Here is a 21556-nt window from a genome sequence, read left to right as displayed (position 1 = left end):
TAAGAAGTTATCTATGGATTTAAATTCATTGTAACACAAAAAAAAACTATATGTTCGTGATTCTGTTACGTACAAATAGAATTCTACAACAATTACACCATTTTTGCCTGAGTTTCGTAAGCTTTGTATAAAATATTTGATTGATAACACATTCAAGAGGAATAAGTGTTGAATTTATGAATGTAATAGAAAGTCGACTATACAACTATGCATACTTCGTCAAAAGGATAGTAAGATAATGATGTTTAATGGCATAGACTTGGTCCTTTTCAATATACCGGCTAGGCTCATAACATTTTCGAAATGTTTTTTTAGTGAGATTTTTATTTGGTTATTATATCTTAACAAATGCAGAGTTCCGCAAAAAACAAAATGCAGTTAGTTTGGTTGATTTTAAATACTGATTATATTGACCGACATTTTCATATTCAATTTAAGTTAATTTACTACGTTTTAGAAAGAAAGAAAAAGTGTAATGTGGTTTTATACGTGAGAATTATAATCTATGATCAAGAAAAAATATTCAAGCTGATTGAAGACCATTACTTCGATCTAAATACTGTACTTACTTAAACTAAGTAAGCATCACTACACAAGCGGGATCGAGTGGTATTGCGAGTTTGAAAATGTGTTAAGCATTTTGGGACACTAAATTCAGATTTATTCGTTTTTGTGGAGGTATGATATGGATTTATGGTTCCCATTACGTATAATCGGATCTGTCTGTCAACAAATTTCTAGAGTACTAGTCGGTTGGATCGAAATCCAACCAGATACTTCTATTATAAAAAAAGTTAAACTAAGAGGATGGTTGGTTGTGGTTGTGGATGCTCTGGACAGTCAAAATTTAGTCTAAAGTTATATATGTCAACCAATCAAACTATTTTTTCTTTAAAAAACTCGCATCAAAAAAATCTCTGCAAAATCAAAATATAGCTGTATAGAACTTTATTTTCAGAACAAAATTTTAGTACTTTAAAAAGTTACAGCAATGAAAACTACATAAAATAAATCTACGGATTAAATTCTACAATAAAAAATATAAAGTTACAACCTTTACTAATCATTCCCTAAATATACAAGTTTTTTTGGGGTGCACAAGCAGGCATACAAGTTGTTTTTCAAAGTTAAGAAAAAAAAAAAGTTGTTATTTAACGGTCACACGCGTTTTATCGTCATCAGGAAAAAATAATTTCGTCATAAGAAAATTTACACATAAGCAAACCAGCTGTCAGTATAATATAATGATTGTATTCGTTTAATTACTTTAATCATGGGAAGTGATTAACTACTGATTAAAGTCATCATTATCGTATTCTCTTCGTTTTGTAGCCTACCCATGCACGCACTTCTTCTCCGATAAGTTGAAAGATTCCATGGCGGTGAATACTTTTAGATTTTTAATTCCTCATAGAACTCTTGTTTTAATTTTAAAATTAGCATTGAGCAAGTATTGAGAAATTAATATTTTAATTTCAAAATTTCCATTCAATTTTCAAAACAGATTATAAATTATTAAAATATTAAAAAACTCACACTAAAAGTTTTGTTATTCATAGTTTAAAAAATTTGTTAAAAAATACAAATGATCACAAAACTATATAATTAAGAAGTTTCATGTAATAAATAGTCATATTAAAAATATGCTATATATCCATATTAATATTTTAAATTTATTTACTTACAATACAAAATAGAAAAAATAATTGTTAAATGTATTTACCACAAAATGATTTTAAATAAATAAAAGTGTTTTCTGTAATTTGTGTATTTGTGTCAATTTAGTTACATATGCAACAGTTAATAGTTTGTCAATTATTCAATATATATATTTTTATTTTTTTTCATAATATGTAAAAAACGTTAAACAAATAAAAATACATAAAACTAATTCTTATATAAAAGGTTCATTCCGTATAAGGCGCGGATGTTAAACTAGTATACTATATTACTAAGCCAAAAACAATATTAAGAAGTTAACTCAAAACTATTATAGAATATAAATTTAATCATTTTAAAAAGTCAACTATACCCTGTACAATTTCATTATCATTACCATGTTCTGACCAAACACTCGAAAACTATATTATCGCAACGCAATAATTATACGTACAATTTATCTCCATATGATCGGATTATAACTATGATTTTATCAAAATTTTGAATCTATTATCAATCATTTATAACTTAAAGCGAAGGCGCTTCGATATATCAAGGATACATAAACAATGAAAAATGCATAATATTTGTTCAAAAAATGCATAGTACATATATGTTAAATGGACCGACTCGTCAAAACCAGAATGCAACTAATTATTATTTCATGATTAACTATAGCAACTTATAATAATATAACTCCCATAAAATTCGGCGTCGCGTGCCGAAGTTGATCGTTGCAATTCTTATTACCAAGACTTTTTTTGCCTATAAATACTTACCCTTTAACACCAAACTCAAACACGCACAACAAACAAAAACAAAGCTCGAATACTTTCTTATACATTAATTACCAAACAACATACAAAATGGGTCGCAGTTATACCTTACTATTCATTCTAGTAACGATTTTAGTATTGGTTGCAGCTGCAACTGCACAAGGAAATCGTGGTTCAAGCCGTGGAGGTGGTGGTCGAAGACCACGTGTTGGGTATTATGGCAATAGATGCCGAAACGTAGAGTCCATCGTGGCTTCGGTGGTTCGAGCACATGTCCGGTCCAACCCGGCTAATGCACCCGGGATTTTGCGTATGCATTTTCACGATTGCTTTGTTCGTGGCTGCGATGGCTCAGTTCTCCTCGCTGGTAATACTAGCGAGAGAACCGCCGTTCCAAACCGTTCATTGAGAGGGTTTGAAGCTATTGAAGAAGCTAAGGCTAGGCTTGAGGTTGCTTGTCCTAGAACTGTTTCTTGCGCTGATATCCTCACCCTTGCTGCACGCGAAGCTGTTGTTTTGGTAACATATTTAAATTAATTATATTGGTTTAAATTGTCACACGCACGTATAAACATATAGTATCTAACGTATTTTGTGTAACCGAATGCAGACCGGTGGTCAGGGGTGGCGAGTGCCATTGGGACGTCTGGACGGCCGAATCTCGCAAGCCTCAGACGTGATCTTACCCGGACCGTTCGACCCCGTCGACAAGCAGAAGCGAGACTTCGCTGCTAAAACTCTCAACACAATAGACCTCGTAACTCTTGTTGGTATGTTTTCATTACATTCAGCGAGTATAAAAACATTCAGTACTAGCTAATAATGCTAATATTACGAGTTTTGGTTTGACTAGGCGGACACACAATAGGAACTGCTGGTTGCGGTTTGGTAAGAGGCAGGTTCTTTAACTTCAACGGCACCGGACAACCCGACCCATCAATCAATCCGAGGTTCGTACCATTGGTTCAGAATCGATGCCCTCTAACCGGAGACGCATCAGCCCGAGTCGACTTAGACGATGGTAGTGTTGGCAGGTTTGACACATCGTTCCTAAGGAACGTGAGGTCAAGCCGTGTGGTTCTCCAATCCGACCTAGTCTTATGGAGGGACCCCGAGACTCGAGCCATCATAGAACGGTTATTAGGCTTACGCCGACCATCACTGAGGTTTGGAACAGAGTTCGGGAAGTCGATGGTCAAGATGAGTCTTATAGACGTTAAGACAGGATCAGATGGGGAGATTCGTCGGGTTTGCTCTAGGATCAACTGATTAAGAATATGAAAGCACAACAGTGTGGTTTGGTTTTAATCTATGATGGTTAATGAATAATCATTTGTTTTATACAATAAGTTTGCTATATCATCTTGTGGTTTGATTGTTACGTTACGAATATTCAAGTGTAAGATTGTACTTGTAACATGAATGTATTATACTCTAAGATTGTCATTTATTTCTTTACTCGAGTACGGAAGGTATTTGCATGAACGAATTATATAAAGAAGAAGACGTTTGATTACATTAGATGAATGAAAACTAATATCAGTAATGATTATCGATTCATAATTAAATATGTAAGTTAATAACTAATCAAGATTAACCAAAACATTAGATGATTATATATTATATGGTTTGGTCAAATGCATGAATTCAATATGTTGGATTCCGATTTCCGGCGAAGTTGCAATCACTAATCATGATCCATTGTTTAATTACTGTATCGTAACTACTTAGGTGATAATTGTTTCAGTGATTTTTAGTTTTAGTTTTACTTTTTGGTTTTTAGATTTTAGTTTTTGGTTTTTAAATTTTAGTTTTTAGTTTTCAGCTTTTAGTTTTTGATTTTTGAATTTTAGATTTTGATTTTGGTTTTTGGTTTTGCTGTATTTTTTTATTTTCAAAAATTAATCAATACATTACTTTAAAACAATACAACAAAATAGCAATAAATATTTAGATTTTACAATTAAAATTAATCAAAAATACTGTGATTATTATTTTAAAATTAAATACAATAACATATTTAAATTATTGTATTTTTACGAAAACATATTATAGTAAAATATAAATCATAAAATATATATTAATTATGCAAAAATCAAAATATTAAATTTCGAAACTACTTAGAATTTTTTCTTATATAAATTATTTAATTTTTAAAACTTCAAAAGAAATATTTTTTCTTATATAAATATTATAAATTATACAAAAATTAAGTACATAGAATTTTGAAACTAATTATAAATTTCTTACATAAATTATTTATATTTTCTTAAAGTTCAATGGCAATTTTTATATTTCAGGATTATACAACACATTTTATCCATAAAACATATTATGTTCTTATAATTTTTTTATATTTTTATTTACAAATATGAAACACAAATTAAAATATTTCACATTTTAAATTTAAATGATATCTAATGTACAAAATATTTTATGATAATTTTATTTTTATGAAAATATTAATTATTAATTATTAATGAATTAAAATGTAGTAGTTTCTACAAAAAAAAAATGAAAATTTGTTTTTTTCATAAAAGCTCACAAAAGTTGGTTTTTGGTTTTTCTTCATAAATTGGTTAAACTTTTCAAAAACTAGTTTCCCTAAATTTTAGAGCATCTATTTATTGAAAATCTTGATTGGCAACTCAAATGGTTTTTACAAAAACAAAACAAAAACCAAAAACTTGATTGGGGTGACGATTGTTTTGTTGGTTTTTAGTTTTTGGTTTTTGGTTTTTAGTTTTTGGTTTTTGGATTTTAGTTTTTGGTTTTTAGTTTTTGGTTTTTGATTTTGCAGTAGATTTTAGTTTTTTGAAAAACTTGATTGGTAATTTTAGATTTTGGTTTTTAGTTTTGGTTTTTGCTTTTAAAAATAATAAAATATTAATAATAATAATAAGTTTATTATGGAAAAATAAGAAAGAAGATACTATTATCAAAACACTCTCCAAACTTATTAAAAAATTATTGTAAAACAACAATATCAAACATAAAATAAAAACTATCTTGAATCCCACAAAGATGCAGAAATTTACTTTATTAACATTCAGATATTTTATGATAGTTTTATCAAAATTAAGTTTTGTTATAATTAGCATAGATGTAATTTACTCTATTAAATAAAAAAAATGTGACCATCAGTTTATTATTTGATCAAATATTTAAATAGCGTCATAACTTTAGTAAAACTATGTTGTGTTATAATTAAAATATATGAAATATGCCTTAGGTTTATATAGATGTGCTCAAGAATTATTATTAGTAATCAAGCATGAAAGTGCCTTAAGTATTAGCCTAGTGATTTATCTATTTGGCTCACGTGCGTTTACCAAAACAAATGCATCGCACGTGGTATATTTTGTAATAATAAATAAATGTAACAAAAATTCTAAGCAAAAACTTGAATAAACTGGTTTTTGGCTTTTGTTTACAAATGAACAGTTATTTTAAAAACTAGTTTTCCTAGATTTTAGGAAAGCTACTTTTCAAAAAGCTTGATTGGATGAAAAATAATTTTTGGTAAAACAAAAATCAAAAACTATTCCAAAAACTAGAAACAATCAACCTCTGGATGAAAAATGGTTTCTACAAAAACAAAAACCAAAAACTAAAGCAAAAACCACAAACAATCAATCTCTTAGTTAGAAAAAGACTTTTTTTAATTAGTGTTTTTAAGTAAAATCCAATTTAGTCGAGGCATGAATTTTCATCTTGCTATTGCAAACAACTATATAGTATACACAACATTCACGTGTAATTAGATATCCTGATCAAACGGGGACGATTAAATTCGGAAACTACAAAGGATGACGAGTCAAATCGTAATAGTGTAATCTCTTAAGATTTATAAATTCACAATTTTAGTCTAAATATAGCCGGATCATAAGTATTCGGTTTTTGGGTATTTCGGTTTATAAATAGTATTTTTAATATTTATAAATATATAAATCATATTATAGAAATTTGGATATCTATTCGGTTCTTGCTTTGGTTTCAATTTGTTCCGGTTTGGTTTCGGTCCGGTTCTGGTTCTTAGATTCTAAATATATAAGATCCACTTGGGTAATTGGTAGGATCTCGAACCAAACATTTTTTCGGTTCGCTTCGGTTCTTCGGTTTCCAGATTAATGTACCCATGCGTACGTTTAAATTTAAAGATTTTTGAAATTGAAACTCCTAAATGCTAAGGAGAACTTATTGGATTAAGGACTTCAGAAAATTTTAGGTTTTTTTTTTCTTCTAAATCCTCTCTTATTGAATAATAGTATTTATAATTTCTATCAAACACCGGGTTATTGGATACAACATTTGTAGAAATTCCGTTAAATTTTCTCTTATTGAACAACAAATATTTTGTAAAAAATATTCATCAAAATTATTTTGGATTACTACAACAGATTTACATTTCGAATCCAATTAAAAAGAATACCACCTAAAGAGATGAATTTTATTTTCAAAACAACTAATTCATTTTCTTCGTTGACAAGAGAGCATGGTGCAGTTGGAAGAGAAGCAACTCAAACTTTATTTATTGTCGTCGATCTGAGCCCGACATAGCTGTTGCAATTGATTCCGTTGATCGATGAAAAGCCATCAAATATCGTTGTACTGCCAAATAATGTGTTCATTCTGGTTATGCATACACATGGATACAAACCAAACATTGTTTCATACACAGCTCTGTTAAATGGAATGTGCTGAACATGGAAATCGTTAAGAGGCAAAAGAGATGAGAACATGAGTGAAGAGCAATGGTGGAGTGCAAATTCTATAGTGGATTTCGTAGGGAAAAGAACCGTATGAGGCTTGTGATGTGGTAAGAGAAATGGTGTAAAAGGTTTCTTCCTAAACTCAGTTGAAATTAATTTAAACGAATGACCAAAGCCCACAGCTGAATGAGCAGAGTGTATACATGAATAATCAGAAGGTCTGAGAAAACATTTGATTACTCAGAAGCCCACAGCTGATAGAAGTTGGAACTTTAAAGAAAATGGTAATATAGGGCCAAGTTACGTGGGCGTCCAGCTACGGCCCAATCATGCTGATGTTATGATAGCGCCAGGTTACGTGAGTTTCGAATATGTGATCTTTACACGTGTACCAATCACCAACCGGATACTTTTATCTTTGGGGAATAAGAATTGATGCTTCTAACATGCGATGGAAAATCATTCTAGATATAAGTTATAGATGCATGTGTTGAGGTGAAGAGTAAAGAATAAACATACATATGTCATTTATTATTCTCTACCTTCCATATTAAATATTCGAACAAGAAAGTCTTTATTTAGAGTTATCATGAAAACTGAATAACGTTTTTTCAGTGTTTTGAAACCCGACCAGACCCGCAGTTGAACGGATAAATCCAGTGATCCAGAAAAAAATCTGATTTGAGTTTTATGAAAAATCCAATATTTAAAAATCCTCAAAAATTCGTAAAAACCTACTAAAACCCGGAAACTAGTACCGGTTGAACCACCGATTGAACCAATAAATAACTTTTACTCTTTTTTTAGTTTTTAGATTATGTTATATATTCTAAGTTTTTAATTAAAAAGTTAGGTGCTGAAAAAAAAAGTTAGGTTTTCCTATTTCAGTTTTATATTTGTGATTTTTAGATTTTGATGAAAATTTTTCACTATGCCACCTAAAGAAAATGAAGTGAACAATGATAGAGAGAACCAAAATTAGTTGATGTGATTTGATGTTAGTTTATTTATTTTATTGATTATTTATTACAATGATCTTTTACTTTTTGTTTATTTTGAATTTGAAGTTAATTTATTATTCACATTAGATATTTAAATATTTGTGAATTTTATATCTTGATTTTTCAGATGTCATAACTCTTACTTTATTACAGAAAACTTTAAATAGTCTAAACTATTTTTTTGATATTATGTATGTCAAATGAAAATAAAAATATAAAAATATAAAAACTAAAGTTAAGTATTTGCTTAATACTTTTTAAACATAAAGTATATACATATTCAAACTATTATTTTATATTTTAAAAACATTTAGAAAATATTCAACTTTATTTTTATATATTTATTTTCATAGCTAATATATTATTATATAAAAAAATTAACTGATTTATTAATTGATTTATTAACCCGCGGTTCACCCGCAGTCGATCCAGTGACCCAACGTCCCTGTAAGTCATCCGGTTCAATGTCCGGGTCGGGTTTAAAAACATTGCATTTTTCTCTATTTGTTGCATTTAAATAAAAAATAGATCTACACCAAGTGAAAGTTCTACAAACTAAAAATTTAAATGGTCTAAATATAAAATACACACTTTTTACCCAAAAATGAAAATAAATTAACTCTACACTAATTTCCGATTCAATCATTATTTTTCAATATATATATCTATATTAATAAAGTTGCCCAGAAACTCTACTTAAAGTGCCACCTCATCACACCCTATTCCTTTTGCCGCCACGTGTCAAAGAGGGAAGAGCTTCACTTTTTTCTTACGGGAGAGTTTGGTTTACGGGAGAGTTTGTTTTTTTGGGCTTTAGTTTTTAAGAAGAAAAGCCCAATCCAGTATTCATGCTGCTATGTTTACGTTTACTTATGTTTTGTTTTTTGAAAAGAACGTTTACTTATGTTTATGTATCCTATTATGTTATTTCTCTTTTTTCCTTAATCAGCTTCTTATTTTGCATTATGTTTTAATAATATCTATGTGAGGTTTCCTTTTTTACTATCATCATTTTATAATAATAGCATTACATTGTCCCTTAATACATTCGTTAATGAAAATAAAGAAAACAGCTTTACGATCAAGAGTAGAACCAAGACCTAAGCTATCTTATACGTACACATACGAACTTGAAAACCAGGCCTATGGCAAATCATAATTCGTTGATCATAAAGTTATAATCGAGATGACAAAAAAAAAATACAAAATCAAACCTGGCAAAAAAAATTTGGATTATAAGACTATAAAATTTTACAGACGTAATAAACAAATTAAATATAATATAAATATGCACATGCGCTATTTTACTCATGATACCCCGTTTATTTAATTTGATATCCCGTTTATTTAATCTTTTAAATTGATACCCCGTTTATTTAATTTGGACTCCAAACAAATACAAGTCGATGCATAACCACAATGTTTAAAGATTATATTTTAAATCACCTACCACAATGATACACACTTTATTATCAGAATTAAAATTACAAATACTCATTAAATATTTCCTACAACAAACCGAAACTGTTAATCAAATTACAAAATAATATTTTAACCAAACTACAAACAAAAAATATTAGACTTTCCGCGTCCTTATCACGTTTGCCTATGATTTTACCATGCATGGAAACTTAAGAAAACTCATTAAACGGTTTATGCGCATGGGCTCAAAACATGTGTTCATTTTCTGATACTTAGCCTAAAGCTGATTTTTATAAATTAAAACAACCTAATAATAACGTGTACTAAACCACCAAACTTGATTTAATATATTAAGCCCAAAACGGGTTTCTTCTATGCATTTTACTTATAAAAATTAATCTTAGTCATTCAAAATTCATAAACAAAATCTAAGATTAATTACTTATAAAAGCTAATCTTAATCATTCAAAATTCAAAAAAAAAAAACAAATCCATTAATCTAATTCTCATATTTTTTAAAAGATAACAAAAGATAGTCAACACCAAATTTAAACTATACATGGAATCCAATATATACGAAGTTCAAATGATTATCAAAAAAATATAAAACAGTTACTATCAAATAAGCATACTTTCCGAAATTACTTTAAAAAAAATCAATTACAAAGACAAGATCACGTCAAGCAATAAACATTGCTCAACATATATTTATCAGACCAAACCCTTGCCACCTACATATAAACTCTGAAACTTCCACAAGCATTAACCAGACGAAAAAAACACTCAGATCACAATGGCCGGAAACAGAGATCTCTCTAACCTCGAACTCATGCCAATTGATATGCAAACAGAAATCATTTCACGTGTAGCAAGGCACTCCAGGAGAGCAGTCCGCAATCTCTTGGCTGCGGTTCCTCCTCTTGCCCGCTCCGCGGCAGTTCCTATTGTCTATAGGAACCTCAATATCCACCCGTTAACCGTTCATCCACAAGCTGCGTTACAAAGGTACCAAAGTCTTATAGAAAATTGCCTCGCAAGCGGTAACTTGCAAGCTCATTACGTACGGGGGATACAACAATATTTCCACCACCAAAACGTCAATGGAGGCTTGCTACATCTTCAGATCGCAGCAGAAGGATCGTACGAAAAAGTTGTTTACCTTTATGGTGTAATAATGCTAGCTAAGGGAGAAACGGCAATTGGACAAGCAATGTTAGATACCCTTGGATGGAGACAAAGCAAAAACCGAGCTGACAGGTGCTGGAGAAGGGTCAAGCGCTCACTCCATGGAATAAGAGTCACAAGACTTGAGTCTTACATGACTGCTTACCATAACACAAGGGAGACCATCGCATGCCACATAGACAATATTCACGAGCGATGTGATACGTGCTACTGTTATGAGCAATTAACAAAGTTTGTTTACATGATGTAAACGAACAAAACGTTTGCAACTGAGAGAACCAAGCATTCCAGCCTCTCTTTTTTTCATGTTTTATTCCTTACTTTTCATCTAAGTTATTTCCATTTAAACTCTATCATTTATGTATTTTGATTTTAAATAATAAATTATGATTAGTGAAAGTTTCTATTATTATTAGAATTACCAACAGTTATTATATTAGGTCATTATCGTTTGCTTAAAGAGAATGAAATAAGGTTTTACTTCTTCGTCAAGTCATTGGAATATAAACAGAACTCTTCATGTTATTATTCATTTGACGTTTGTTTCAACCAGACAAATTTAATTCAAACATTATCTAATTTTTCAAGTTTCATTAATCATCAAAAGAGAACAGAAGAATATCTATCCCTCAACGTATATTTAACTTTCAAAAATGAAGTCAATTCAACACAAACAAATAACTTCAAAACATGGCTATATCAAACACATAAGAATTACATCAAAATACAACCGCCCCGCCCGCCACTAGTATATAGATATATTGTAATAGTGTTTATAAATGGACAATATTGGAAAAAAAGTATTTTGGGTTTTGTTTGCTCAGCAAAAAAAAGAAAGGAAATAGAGATTCATTTATACGTTTTCCCATTGTTTGAAAGTTAGCAAATTTTGTCAAAATAGATCAAATAAATAAAGTTACATATAGTACTAGTATAATAAAAGCATCAAAGGCAGGAAAGATGAAAGGGCAGGTCTCTTCGAATTTAGACCCCACCACGATCACGCATCAATACGAAATGCATGACACGTATACAAAACGTCGCCGTGTTTCGCGCAACACCCAAAGCAACCGACATACAAATTTGCCCTTGACCTTTCTTCTTCTTTTTCTATTTCACTCTCTCCAGATTCCACAACACTTCTTCTTCATCGAAACTCCTCTCTCTCTCTGTCTTTTACACCTCACCAAGAACACACGAAGAGCAAGAGAGAGAAGAAACCCACAATGGCCACTTCCTTCTCCGCCGCGACGCCTTTTGTTTTCATCCTCCTCCTCTCCATCTCCTCCGTCACCGTTCACGGCGCATCTCACCACCACACGGCGGCTCCGGCTCCGGCTGTAGACTGTTCGACTCTCATAATCAACATGGCGGATTGTTTGGACTTCGTCACGGCCGGAGGCACGTCGGCGAAACCGAAGAGTTCGTGTTGCGCGGGGCTTAAGACAGTGCTTAAGGCTGACGCAGAGTGTCTTTGTGAGGCGTTTAAAAACAGTGCTGCTTTTGGAATCACCTTGAACATGACCAAGGCTGCTACACTTCCCACCGCATGCAAGCTTCATGCTCCTTCTATTTCTAACTGTGGATGTAAGATCTGTTAATTTGTTAACCCTTTTTTTTCTCTTTTTCCTTAGATCTCTTCTGATTCTATAGATCTATATTATTATTGTTAATTTTTATCAGTTTCTTAGCTCCCCTTATTTTTAGTTCATTTAAGGATTTTTTGTGAATAACCATCTGATATTGTTTCGTTGATAGATTAACATTATTTTTGTTTTGTTTGCAGTGTCTATGACTCCTACTGTGGCTCCAGGTATTTCGTCTTTCTTCTTTATTCATTTTCATTTTTCTTTGTTTTTTACTCTTCATTTTTGTCTCATGCAATGTTTTTTTCTGGTTTAAATGCCAACTTATAATCATTTTTTTGTTTTATTTATAAATTGAGACCATTTTAGAGATGCTAGCTCATGAAACATACAAAAGTTTGTGTGGTTATAAATCCTATTAAAAGATAAGACTTAAGATCAGTTGTCGATATGTTGCCTGCACTTGTAATGTTTTGTCTGAAAGTGAGCATGTTAATTGTAGTTGTTGAGGTGTTTATGTGTTTGAAGTTACTTAATTTTGGTATCAATAATGTACAGGTCTTGCTCCAGGAGGTGCGGTTGCTGCTGGACCCGGCGCAGCTGGAACAACCCTAGCTCCAACCCCGTCTCAAGGGAACGACGGATCTTGCTTGATTCCGATCTCGCTCACCACCCTATTTAGCGCTTTATTCTTCGTATTGTTCTTGTCTCGTGTGTAAAAGAGCCTGCGCCTTTCTCACCATCTATAGATTTGGCTTTATGATATGCTTTAGGGTTTTTTAAGACTGAGCTTTGTGTCTTGGAGTGTCTTCTGTTTTAGACAATTTCGGGTTTCTGCAGTAGTTTTACTCTCTTAATTTATGTTATTATTCTGTCGCACATTGGTCTTTTATATTAATGGTATCTCTCATTCCTCTCCTATGGATGACTGATTTATTGACAATTTGCTGGTTTATTTAAAAGATGCATTGGGTCATTTGGTGGGAGCAATATATATAAGAAGTTATTGGTGCGAAAAACTATATGAATTTATGATGAGATATGATTCATACATTACGCAAATGAGGTCAACCCAAAAGCTTGATCGTCTGAACAGAGTTTTGCTTTGTCCAAAAGAAAAAAAAAAAAGAATTAAGAGTTTTGTTAAATTGCATAACGGAGAGAGAGGTACCATATTTTTTATTTCCAAAACATATTTGAAATTTCTTAAAACAAATTATTTGGTTTAAATTTTGTGAAATAGTACTGTTTTATTTATTTGTAGCATTATATATAGCTTTAATTTTTTCAAAAACTTTTCTTTTCGGCTCTAAATTGAACTGATTAGTAGCTTTCTTTTTCCTAAAATTACTCCGTGTCTTGATGTGAGATTAGTTACTTAGCTTATCAGATTCAAAATTCAAAAAATCACATGTAATGATTTGTCATCCGTCCGCGTGGACGGATCCACGTTTTATAACTTTCCCACACGAAAATTTTCAACTTTCAGATTGCGCGGACTTTCCAGCGCACGTTAGTTCCCTTCCCTCACCAATACAAAAATAATACACTATAGTTTTAATAAAATAAATTAAATAAATAACTAAGGACCAAAATTTAAATAATTTTAAAAGTATTGCGAACAATAATTACTTTCTCCTCTCTCTCTCTCTCGTTGTCTGCGAACAACAGCCAAGGACGACGACCGTATCCACCACGACGACCGCTTTCGGCAGAGACGACGGCGATCGATTCTCGCCGTGTGGCTACTCGTCTCTTCTCTGCTTTTGAATTGATTTTTTTCTCCAAGCAAGCTATCTCAGAGAAGACGAAGAAGGGATTGTTAATTCGAATTAGCTGATCGCTAGATTCTAAGGTTTGATCTCGCCGAAGATCCAGATCGCCTCCAGTTTCCGGCGATTGGATTGAGTAAGACACTAGGAATCTCTGTCTCCTGTGGTTCTTCGCGATTAGGTTTGCTGGCATAGCATTGTAAACCCCGATATTTGAGCTTCTGAGAGAAGGCGATTAGGTTTATGAGTGAAGAAGGTTTACGGATAATCCCAGGGTTTAGTTTATATCGGAGAGAGAGAGATAGATACTCTGTTTAGGTTAAGAATCTCCTGGATCTGGATGATTTGCGTCTGCGAGCTAGGGCTTTTTGCATTTGACTGATCATCAGCAACGAAAATGTCGATGGGAAGGTTTCTATCTCTGGTCAGAGGAGACTCGGCTGAGTCACCTCGTGAGATTACCACACACAGTAATCTCATTGGGGAGTCAGGTTCTAATGGCTGGCTTATTAGGTTTTTCGATTCTGCGTTCTTCTGCGAGTGGATTGCTGTTAGTTATCTGTACAAGCACCCTCATGCTGGTGTTAGGGATTACTTATGCAATAGGATGTATACGCTTCCCTTGTCAGGTATCGAGAGTTATCTGTTCCAGATTTGCTATATGATGGTGCACAAACCGAGCCCTTCGCTTGATAAGTTTGTGATTGATATCTGTGCTAAGTCATTGAAGATTGCGCTGAAAGTGCATTGGTTTTTGTTGGCTGAGCTGGAGGATTCTGATGATAATGAAGGTATTAGCAGGATTCAGGAGAAGTGTCAGATTGCAGCTACTCTGATGGGTGAGTGGTCTCCTCTTATGCGTCCACAGAATGAGGTTTCAACTCCTGGGAGCAAGAATCAGGTCCTAAGTAGACTGTTGTCATCGAAACAGAAGCTCTTCTCGTTGAACTTATCTCCGCCTTCCCAGAAGTCTTTGTCGTTCTCACCGTCGCCAGGGAGAAGCACGCAGGATGATGGTAGTCAATTACCTTCTGAGGATAATAAGATTTTTAAGAAACTTATCCCAAGTCCTAAAGTTAGAGATGCTTTGATGTTTAGAAAGTCAGTTGACAAAGATGATGAAGAGAGTGAAAAGGAAGGATTCTTCAAGAAGCTCATGAGGGACAGCAAAGGTGACGGTGATGAGCCAACATCTAACTCGGAGGGTTTCTTTAAGCGCCTTATGAAAGACAATAAATCAGAAGACGAGGAGATAACAAACAGTTCTGAGGGGTTCTTTAAGAGGCTCTTAAGTAGTAAAGGAGAAAATGAGGAATTGACATCGAGTTCAGATGGGCTGTTTAAGCGGCTGTTACGAGACAATAAGGGCGATGAAGAGGAACTGAATGCAAACTCAGAGAGTTTTTTCAAGAGGTTATTACGGGAGAATAAAAACGAGGATGAGGAGTCAAATGCAAACTCAGAAGGGTTCTTCAAGAAACTATTCCGTGACAGCAAAAACGAGGAAGAGAAAGGTCCTAAAGCAATGGATGATGAGGACAAAGATGGGTTTCTTAAGAAACTTTTCAAGGATAAATCTGATGACAAAAGACAGGCTAATGAAAAGAACGAGACGAATGGAGCAGTGCTTGCTGATGATAAACCTGGTGAAGAGGATGAAAGGGAGGGTTTCTTTAAAAAGTTCTTTAAGGAAAAGCCTGACGACAAGAAAGACATTGTCAAAGCTGATGACGGGAATGAAAGCGAGGGTGATGAATCTCCAGAATTTTCTCTGTTCAAAAGATTATTCCGTATACACCCAGAAGACGCAAAACCTACTTCAGAAAATGGAAATACCAGCAATGGCTTAGCTGAAAGCAGTCCTGGGACGGAGAACTTTTTCCGTAAATTGTTTAGAGACCGTGACCAGTCTGTTGAAGATTCTGAGATATTTGGATCAAAGAAACACAAAGAGGTTTGCTCTCATTTGACTTGCTCGTTATGTTTCTGTCATCTGCACTGTCCTTACATTCGCCTTTGTTCCGATCCATATCTACAGATTCATTTGTCAAGATTCTTGTAGGATATAATCATATATCTCGACTTTTTGTGAAATTTTCTTGACGCAAATATTAGCTGAAACAGGGTGTTCTCGACTGCAATTGATTACTTATCTATGCGGAAATTCTTTACTGCAATATGTGTTTGATTCTGCTCATACCAATCTTTCTAAATGTAACCATTGCAGAAGCGGCCAGGTTCACCTAGACAGCGGGATGATACTCCATCTGGTAAGCCCCCACTACCAAACAATACCGCATCACACTTCAGGAAAGGGGCTTACCATGAGTCGTTGGAGTTTGTACAAGCGTTATGTGAAACATCGTATGGCTTGGTAGATATTTTTCCCATTGAAGATCGGAAGATTGCTCTTCGGGAGGTGATCATTTCTGCCTGACTTTCCATTTTTATGACTAAGTTTCAAGTGTTAAATTTAAGCAACTGACTATATTTCTTGTTTCTTCCGTTTGGTTTTAGTCTCTTGCAGAGATTAACTTTCATTTATCTGAAGCTGAAATCACCGGAGGTATTCTCTTAAATTAGATCTTAAGGGATATCATTTGGAGGTTTACTTTACTTGTGTAACTCATATCTCTTGAGCTGGCATACATTATCTCGGTCACGTATGCTTTTCTCTGAGAGAGTATGTGAAAACATTTAGCCCGTTCTATATTGCTGAGATCTACATCATGTTTCTTGTCTTTAAAAAGTAGTATCTCCTCTGTATCATATTTCTGTTGTCCACACAAGTTCCACGTAGGGTAGATGTTGGTCATTGTCTTGTCTTGTCTGATTAGATTTTCAGAACATAATACAGTCGTTCCACCCTTGTTTGGAGATTTTTTTCCTCGTTCTTGGTTCTCTTTTATCATTTATCTTATATAGGATTTCCTTTGACCTTGAGACAATCATGTGGTCCAATCCTTTTAGCATATACACTTCAACCTTTGGAAGCATTTTTGGGTTCATGTATTTTTCTATCATCTACATTGATTGTGTTGTGGTGACTGTCTTTGTTATCAGATACTCATTTTCTTTCCAATAACCTTCCAGGAATTTGTTTTCCAATGGGGAGAGGAGTTTATCGTGTTGTTCATATTCCCGAAGACGAATCCATTCTTCTGAATTCTAGGGAAAAAGCGCCGTACATGATCTCCGTAGAAGTTTTGAAAGCAGAAACACCCAGGTAAATATAAAATTTCTTAAATGTAATCCTTGTCTACTTATCTATTACTTTTACTAGGAAGTCATCTTCTTTTCTATGCCCCATTATTAGTTCCAAGTGTAAAATTATACATGATAATACTCACTTTGTTCTTTTTTCTGAAGTTTGTTGTGGCAATGCTAAAGATAAATCTTATAGGAAGTTACCATCTTTTCTTGGTTTCGTTAATCGTATCGAGTGTAAAACGTACATGATAACACTCTCCCATTGCTCTATTTGTTTTTGGAATTCGTTGTGGCAGTGCTAAAGATACATCTAATTCCCAGAAGCTTTCTAAAGGGGGCATTCCATTGGCCAACGGGGATGCATTCTTGCAAAAGCCACCTCCATGGGCTTATCCACTGTGGACAACTCAGGAGGTTTATCGCAACAGTGCTGACAGAATGTCGCTATCCACTGCCCAAGCAATTGATCAAGCAATGACTCCCAAGTCAGAGGTGAAGGTGAAGCTTGTCAATGTGAGCCTCTCAGTGGAGAATTGTACTTCAGCTCTTGCATCACTGAGTGATCCATTTGATGATGTTCTGTCTGAGGCCCCCAGTACTGGTCTCAACACTGATCTTGAGTGGGTAAGGGTGGTCGTGACGGCTGACCCAGGACTTCGAATGGAAAGTATTCCTGATCCAGCAGTCCCACGTAAAAAGGAACATCGTCGTGTTCCAAGTACTGTTGCCATGGAGGAAGTAAGGGTGAGTGCGTCTTAATTGATAACTTATAGACGGCAATTACCTGTATGTTTTCGCCATTTGAATTCTATCTGATACATGATGTCTCTTTTTAGTCATTGAATTGTTGCAATAACTCTGATGCTCAATTCATTTGAAATTTTTGTGCTTGTACGTGTTGTTGTTCTTTTCATTTACTTAGAAAGGTACCAAGGTTGGAAAGCCATATTGCATGTTTTCTGTTTGGTGTTGTTTCTACCCGTCAGTAACTTTTAATTTAATCACTTATGCAGGCTGCTGCAGCGAAGGGAGAGGCACCTCCAGGCCTTCCTCTCAAAGGGGCTGGTCAGGAGGATTCCTCAGATGCACAACCAAGGGTAAATGCGTGTTTAACAGATCTTTCTTTTCCCGGTCATGTTTTAAATGTTGAACAGTCTATTCAATTTTTTTTTTGTGATGTTCACCAGGCCAATGGCGGAATGTTAAAGGAAGGGGATGCCTTATCAGGTGAACTTTGGGAGGAAAAGCGAGAGAGAATTCGTAAAGCTTCAATATACGGAAAATTACCCGGTTGGGACCTGCGTTCTGTAAGTGCTGCATAAAGCCTTTCCATTTGTCTTTGATACTTGTGTTCTCCCTATCAAATATATTCCTCTAAATAGTTCATTATTGAACTTAGAATAGGAATTTGTATCAACTAGCCCAAATTTTATGTTATCCGGGGCTTTACCTTTATCTTCCTTGTCTAGAGGACTGTACATTTGTAACTCCTGATTCCAGAATTTTTTTCTTTTGAATAATATTATGCTCCTGATCATAGCGTCTAGTCTTTTAAACCTGCAACAGTGTACTGTGTAGACATCAAAATAATAACTAATGCAGGAGTCTTTGCTAACACTTTGAAAGTCCCATGATAATCTTCTGCTTTTGGTCTCTTTCCATCTGCATTTGAATATATTTTTATTTGTTGACATTGAAAAGCTGTTGTCAAAAGCGTTAGATACTTTACTTGCTTAATCTTGACTGTATTGTGTCCTTGTGTGTTGACCATTTTTTCCGTGTGATATTCCTTTCTACCCCTATTTTTAAAAGGCTTAGCTCTTCGCAGATCATAGTGAAGAGCGGTGATGACTGTCGGCAGGAACATCTTGCTGTGCAACTCATTTCTCACTTTTATGGTGGGTGATACTTTCTTGTATCTACTAATGTCTGTTAATAATTTAATATCCTATTTCTTAAGGATTATTTTATATGGCTTTCTAATTCTGTTATCTAAATAGTGAATTGTCTTCTCTGTGTGCTAGACATATTCCAGGAAGCAGGTCTACCCCTCTGGTTACGTCCTTATGAAGTTTTGGTTACATCTTCGTATACTGCCCTTATAGAAACAATTCCAGATACGGTAATTATGTAAACCAGAACCTCGTTTAGTTACGTTGTATCCTGTCATCGATCTGTTTAAATTGAAAGCGTATGTAATAAGTTCCATTTTCCCTTCCTGCAGGCTTCTATTCATTCTATTAAAAGTAGATATCCCAACATCACGAGCCTACGTGATTTCTTTGCTGCAAAGTATAAAGAAAACTCTCCGAGTTTTAAGCTCGCCCAGGTAACGAACGTACTGCCAACATAGATCTTAATATTTAATTCGACCAGCAAGTGGTTATTTTCTTTCATGAATTTGCTTGACTTTAGTCTGTTAAACATGTTATCTTTGAAGCGGGAGAGGTGCCGGATCTACATAAAGTGCATTCTTGAGAATATTAGTTGCATTGGATTTTTTAAGCTAGTATCTTTTGTGGATCATTCTAGGGAAAGAACATGCTTGGTTCAAACTCTTAGGAGTTTTATTTACGTATATTAAATGACCCATTCTTACTATCTTTTGTTGTATGCCATTTAATATATTAACTTCCGAGCTGGCTTCTTTTGCAGAGGAATTTTGTTGAGAGTATGGCCGGATATTCTTTGGTGTGTTACCTTCTGCAGGTACATGCCCCTTCTCTCAGTACATTGTTTATTCATTTAAGTGCGTTGTAAACAGAGGGACTTATAGGTTTTACATGTACTCATGCCGTTCATTTGCTTCATGAATAGCATGTTTTGCTATTTTAATACTCATGTGCCAATGGTTTCATTTGTTTTAGATAAAAGATCGTCATAATGGAAACCTTCTCTTGGATGAAGATGGTCACATCATACACATTGATTTTGGTTTTATGCTTTCGAATTCTCCTGGTGGTGTGAACTTTGAGAGTGCTCCGTTTAAGTTAACACGTGAACTTCTTGAAGTAAGATATTCATTCATGGTCTAATAATAAACTGGATTTTCGTTTCCACAGATTCTTTTCTACTTAAATTTCGTCCAAACTTAACACTTGTCACAACTAGGTCATGGACTCTGATGCCGATGGGGTTCCAAGTGAGTTCTTTGACTATTTCAAGGTATCCGCGTTGCTCTCCCTCTCGCCTTTCAATTGTATTACTTCTGTCTTTAGCTATTTTGTGGAAGAGGAGTTTCTAATTGTCAATTGTTCTTAGGTGCTGTGCATTCAAGGATTCCTTACATGTAGAAAGCACGCTGAGCGAATTATTCTCTTAGTTGAAATGCTACAGGTATCATAATCTCATGCTTCGTTTCTTTATGAAATCTGAATCTTTTATATTTATATAATATGGCAACAAGCTCGTGAACTACATTTTCTGGTATTGTCTTGATTAGGACTCGGGTTTCCCTTGCTTCAAAGGTGGTCCACGGACCATTCAGAACCTAAGAAAACGGTTCCATCTAAGCTTAACCGAAGAGGTAAGAGTCTTTGTTTTATGTCTGTTGAACTCAACTTTTTGCATGATCCACTGTTGGTAACATTTTTTTCTCTTTTTCTTTTTGATTCGGTTGAATCACGAAACCAGCAATGTGTCTCTTTGGTGCTTTCTCTCATCAGCAGTAGCTTAGATGCTTGGCGCACACGGCAGTATGATTACTACCAAAGGGTCTTAAATGGAATATTGTGATGTTCCTTTCCATTAGCTATTTCACAGAGCGAACCAGCATAACAAGGGGTAAAACTCAAAACATACATTGGTATGTTGGGTTAAAACGCCTAATGACCATATGCGTTTTTGAGGAAAACCCTTTTGTCATAGTTGTAGCGATCAGAATCCTTCCAGAGGCAGAAAAAGCCTTTCACCTGAAGAGAAGCGATCAGCGTGTGTGCGCGCACGCGTGAATGGTAGAAGAAACTAGTCACACGTGTGACGTACACGTAGGAGAGAGAAATCACACTCTGTACAGAATGATTTTTTTGCTGAGGTTTGATTGTTTATCTTTACTTTGCTTACTACTTGCAGGAGAAAAGCAAAAAGGCAAAAGCCTATCTTACTTCCAAAAGTTTCTAAACAAAACCCTTTTAGAGAGAACAAGAAAGGGTTTTATTTTTATTTTGTTTTTCTCCCCTAGTGAAAACTGATGATGTGATATTATTGTATAAATTGTGTATTATCTTTTGTTAA

General features: G+C 34.0%; 4 protein-coding genes across 4 annotated transcripts; all 4 read left to right on the top strand.

Annotated features, from left to right (window-relative positions):
- The first annotated feature begins 2434 nt into the window (after positions 1 to 2434).
- LOC106351921 (peroxidase 69-like) lies at positions 2435 to 3889 on the top strand. Its single transcript, XM_013791636.3, has 3 exons — positions 2435 to 2954; positions 3046 to 3205; positions 3289 to 3889. Exons 1-3 carry the CDS (start codon positions 2526 to 2528, stop codon positions 3702 to 3704), a joined length of 1005 nt encoding a protein of 334 aa, XP_013647090.2. The 5' UTR covers positions 2435 to 2525; the 3' UTR covers positions 3705 to 3889.
- A 6474-nt stretch (positions 3890 to 10363) lies between these two features.
- LOC106350443 (F-box protein At2g35280-like) lies at positions 10364 to 11005 on the top strand. Its single transcript, XM_013790327.2, has one exon. It carries the CDS (start codon positions 10364 to 10366, stop codon positions 11003 to 11005), a length of 642 nt encoding a protein of 213 aa, XP_013645781.2.
- An 821-nt stretch (positions 11006 to 11826) lies between these two features.
- LOC106348079 (non-specific lipid transfer protein GPI-anchored 31-like) lies at positions 11827 to 13257 on the top strand. The gene is made up of 3 exons (XM_013787732.3): positions 11827 to 12342; positions 12542 to 12568; positions 12900 to 13257. The coding sequence occupies exons 1-3, from the start codon at positions 11982 to 11984 to the stop codon at positions 13058 to 13060; spliced, it is 549 nt and encodes a 182-aa protein (XP_013643186.1). The 5' UTR covers positions 11827 to 11981; the 3' UTR covers positions 13061 to 13257.
- A 691-nt stretch (positions 13258 to 13948) lies between these two features.
- Positions 13949 to 21556, top strand: LOC106348080 (phosphatidylinositol 4-kinase beta 1). Its single transcript, XM_022688437.2, has 16 exons — positions 13949 to 16067; positions 16341 to 16532; positions 16631 to 16679; positions 17207 to 17339; positions 17620 to 18067; positions 18337 to 18420; positions 18511 to 18630; positions 19152 to 19221; positions 19348 to 19445; positions 19548 to 19652; positions 19979 to 20032; positions 20191 to 20334; positions 20435 to 20488; positions 20585 to 20659; positions 20766 to 20849; positions 20957 to 21556. Exons 1-16 carry the CDS (start codon positions 14511 to 14513, stop codon positions 21056 to 21058), a joined length of 3369 nt encoding a protein of 1122 aa, XP_022544158.2. The 5' UTR covers positions 13949 to 14510; the 3' UTR covers positions 21059 to 21556.

The sequence above is a fragment of the Brassica napus genome, chromosome A6 (genome assembly GCF_020379485.1).
Source record: "Brassica napus cultivar Da-Ae chromosome A6, Da-Ae, whole genome shotgun sequence".
Taxonomy (NCBI): domain Eukaryota; kingdom Viridiplantae; phylum Streptophyta; class Magnoliopsida; order Brassicales; family Brassicaceae; genus Brassica; species Brassica napus.
The sequence above is the reverse complement of the archived record's forward strand: the minus strand, read 5'-3'. Positions and strand labels throughout refer to the sequence as shown.

Excerpts from the sequence above, each read along its gene's own strand:
- LOC106351921 (XM_013791636.3), top strand. The coding sequence starts at position 2,526 with ATGGGTCGCAGTTATACCTTACTATTCATTCTAGTAACGATTTTAGTA. Across the intron at positions 2,955-3,045 it reads CACGCGAAGCTGTTGTTTTG|ACCGGTGGTCAGGGGTGGCG; the intron begins GTAACATATTTA and ends AACCGAATGCAG. Across the intron at positions 3,206-3,288 it reads AGACCTCGTAACTCTTGTTG|GCGGACACACAATAGGAACT; the intron begins GTATGTTTTCAT and ends TGGTTTGACTAG.
- LOC106348080 (XM_022688437.2), top strand. The coding sequence starts at position 14,511 with ATGTCGATGGGAAGGTTTCTATCTCTGGTCAGAGGAGACTCGGCTGAG. Across the intron at positions 16,680-17,206 it reads TGAAGCTGAAATCACCGGAG|GAATTTGTTTTCCAATGGGG; the intron begins GTATTCTCTTAA and ends ATAACCTTCCAG. Across the intron at positions 17,340-17,619 it reads TTGAAAGCAGAAACACCCAG|TGCTAAAGATACATCTAATT; the intron begins GTAAATATAAAA and ends TCGTTGTGGCAG.
- LOC106348079 (XM_013787732.3), top strand. The coding sequence starts at position 11,982 with ATGGCCACTTCCTTCTCCGCCGCGACGCCTTTTGTTTTCATCCTCCTC. Across the intron at positions 12,343-12,541 it reads TTCTATTTCTAACTGTGGAT|TGTCTATGACTCCTACTGTG; the intron begins GTAAGATCTGTT and ends TTTTGTTTGCAG. Across the intron at positions 12,569-12,899 it reads GACTCCTACTGTGGCTCCAG|GTCTTGCTCCAGGAGGTGCG; the intron begins GTATTTCGTCTT and ends AATAATGTACAG.
- LOC106350443 (XM_013790327.2), top strand. The coding sequence starts at position 10,364 with ATGGCCGGAAACAGAGATCTCTCTAACCTCGAACTCATGCCAATTGAT.